General features: G+C 65.6%; 1 protein-coding gene across 1 annotated transcript; it reads left to right on the top strand.

The window, feature by feature from the left end:
- The first annotated feature begins 32 nt into the window (after window positions 1-32).
- On the top strand, window positions 33-1569 carry C1QTNF8 (C1q and TNF related 8). The gene is made up of 2 exons (XM_007957497.1): window positions 33-243; window positions 1019-1569. Exons 1-2 carry the CDS (start codon window positions 33-35, stop codon window positions 1567-1569), a joined length of 762 nt encoding a protein of 253 aa, XP_007955688.1.
- Window positions 1570-2421: the final 852 nt, after the last annotated feature.

The following is a 2421-nucleotide window of genomic DNA, read 5'->3' as shown; positions in this document are numbered from 1 at the left end:
TCTTCCCCCTCCCCTCTCAGGCTCCACCCACAATGGCAGCCCCCATTCTCATGCTTCTGGTGCTGGCACTGCCCTCGGGGGCCTGGCCGGGTCTGAGGCTGCCCAGGAGGCCATGTGTCCACTGCTGCCGCCCTGCCTGGCCCCCAGTCACGGCCCCCAACCCCTACGCGCTGAGAAATGGGGCTGAGGAATGGGGACCGCTGCCTCATGTCCGGCCCACCATCGACATCACCATCCTCAAAGGTGGGTGCGGGGGAGGTCCCTGTGGCCTGGTCTGCCCAGGAGGGACAGCAGGGCCTGGGTTGGGGGCAGGAGGGGGCAGGGGGAAGCAGCCCTAGGGCCCCACACCTGGGGCTCTGATATGGGCCAGGCTAGGAAGGGGATCTGGTACCTGGGGCTTGGCCCCCACGGGGGACGCCCAGGCAGTGGTCTTTGCTCTGGCAGCACCCCTGCCCTGGAGGGAAGAGCTGGTGTAAAGGCAGTCAGTGCCCCACCTCTGCTGCCCCTACCTAGCATGATAGGAGGTGGCCTGGGGAGGCTGCCGTCCGCCCCAACTGGCCAGCACGAACCCCTGGTCACCCTGCCCCAGGATCAGGAAGGGCCAGGGGGCCTGAGATTCCCGTAGCAGCATCCTTCTTAGGAGAAGGCCAGAGAAGACAGCATGTAGTACTTAGGTTAGACTTGAGTGGGAACTTCCCAACCCTGTCATCTTTCCTCTGACAATACCCTACTCTCTGCTGTCTGGTCCTCTCCACAGGCCTCATCACAGACAGCAAGGGAGTGCAGGTGGGGGACAGGGAGAAAACGCACCTTGGGGCGTGACTTCTCACCGCCCCTGGGAGGGGATTAGCCCTCCCATCCCCCAGATAAGAACAGTGGGGCTCAGGGAGGCAGGGCCACCTTCAGGGTCCCACGGTCAGTGAGTCTGACCTTGAGCTCCTGCCCTTGGCCCAGTGGTACCTGGAGACACCGGACTCCCGGAGGCCTACCACAGCCCTGAGCATGGTCTTCCCTGCAGGTGCCAAGGGTGAGCTGGGGGCCAGAGGCTGCTCTGGGCCAAGCGGGAAGGAGGGTCCACCAGGCGTCTGGGGCCTCCAGGGCCGCAAGGGCCAGAAGGGGCAGGCTGGACCTCCGGGCACCCCGTGCCAGCGCACCTACTCGGCCTTCTCGGTGGGCCGCCGTGAGGGGCTGCACAACAGAGGCAGCGCACAGGCCGTGTCCTTCGACACGGAGCTGGTGAACCTGGGCGGCTCCTTCGACCTGGTCGCCGGCCGCTTTCGGTGCACCGAGCCCGGCGTCTACTTCCTGAGCCTCACGGTGCACGCCTGGAACTACAAGGAGACCTACCTGCACGTGATGCGCAACCGGCAGGCGGCCGCCATGCTGTACGCTCAGCCCAGTGAACGCAGCATCATGCAGACCCAGAGCCTGCTGCTGCCACTGGCCGCCGGCGACGCCGTCTGGGTGCGCCTGTTCCAGCGTGACCGCGACAGTGCCATCTACGGGGAGCCCGGAGACCTGTACATGACCTTCAGCGGCCACCTGGTCAAGCCGGACGCCGAGCCGTAGGCGCTGCCGGGAAGGCACCCCAGGCCGACCCCACCGCCTTTCGGGCGCCCCCTTGTGCTGGAGCTTATAAAGGGCTGAGTCTGGCACCGCCTCCGGGCAGATGCTTTCACGCCAACAGAGATGCCTGCAAGGCCCTGACTACTAGGTGGGCGGGCCCCAAGGGTGCAGCAGGGCCCAGGGCTACACGTGGCCCCCCAGAGCCCCAGCCAGTGGGGAAACAGAGTGAGGTCCAGGGGGGTCAGAAGGCAGCCAATGTCATGGAGAAAGGGTGACAAGGACAGGGCTGGGGCCTTCCTGGGACTATGGTCAGCTGATAGGAAAAGAGGAAGCCGCTGTCGGATCGCAGGAAGGGGTGGGGTCCACCCTCCACCCACACTTGCACTGGGCCTGGCCACGTGAGGTAGGAGGCTTATCCTGGCGTCAGCCCCGGAGCTGGACGTCGAGGGTGCATGCAGGGCAGAGGGAGACACGTCTGTTGGTATCTCCGGAAGGATGGGCAGGAGCCCCTGGACCCCTTCAGCATCGCTCTGTGCTTGGATGTGTGTCCGAAAGTCGGGGTTCACATGGCCCCAGGGGGACAGGCCAAGTCTGTGGAGCAAAGTGGGGTCTCCTTTGCAGGGTGGGTGGCTGCGTTCTGGGGGTCCCTCCCGGTGGGAGGTGTTTACGGAAGGCGGCAGGCTCAGGTCATGGGAAGCCTCCACTGTCCCCCCACCTACTGAGGCTGCTCCCCAACTCTGTGTTTGTCCGTCTCCCTGCCAGGCCCCCACATGACCCGCCCGACTAGCTGGGCCTTCCAGACCCCTCCTCCTGCCCCTCAGCCCCATCCATCACCGCCTCCTCTCTGGAGCCCAC

Source organism: Orycteropus afer, unplaced genomic scaffold (assembly GCF_000298275.1).
Source record: "Orycteropus afer afer isolate SDZICR_OR568_19922 unplaced genomic scaffold, OryAfe1.0 scaffold00751, whole genome shotgun sequence".
In the NCBI taxonomy this organism is placed as follows: domain Eukaryota; kingdom Metazoa; phylum Chordata; class Mammalia; order Tubulidentata; family Orycteropodidae; genus Orycteropus; species Orycteropus afer.
Note: the sequence above shows the minus strand (reverse complement) of the source record. Positions and strands in the feature narration are given on the sequence as shown.

Bases quoted from the DNA above. Each gene is read 5' to 3' on its own strand.
- C1QTNF8 (XM_007957497.1), top strand. From the start codon at position 33: ATGGCAGCCCCCATTCTCATGCTTCTGGTGCTGGCACTGCCCTCGGGG. The intron at 244-1,018 runs GTGGGTGCGGGG...TCTTCCCTGCAG, and splicing joins CGACATCACCATCCTCAAAG to GTGCCAAGGGTGAGCTGGGG.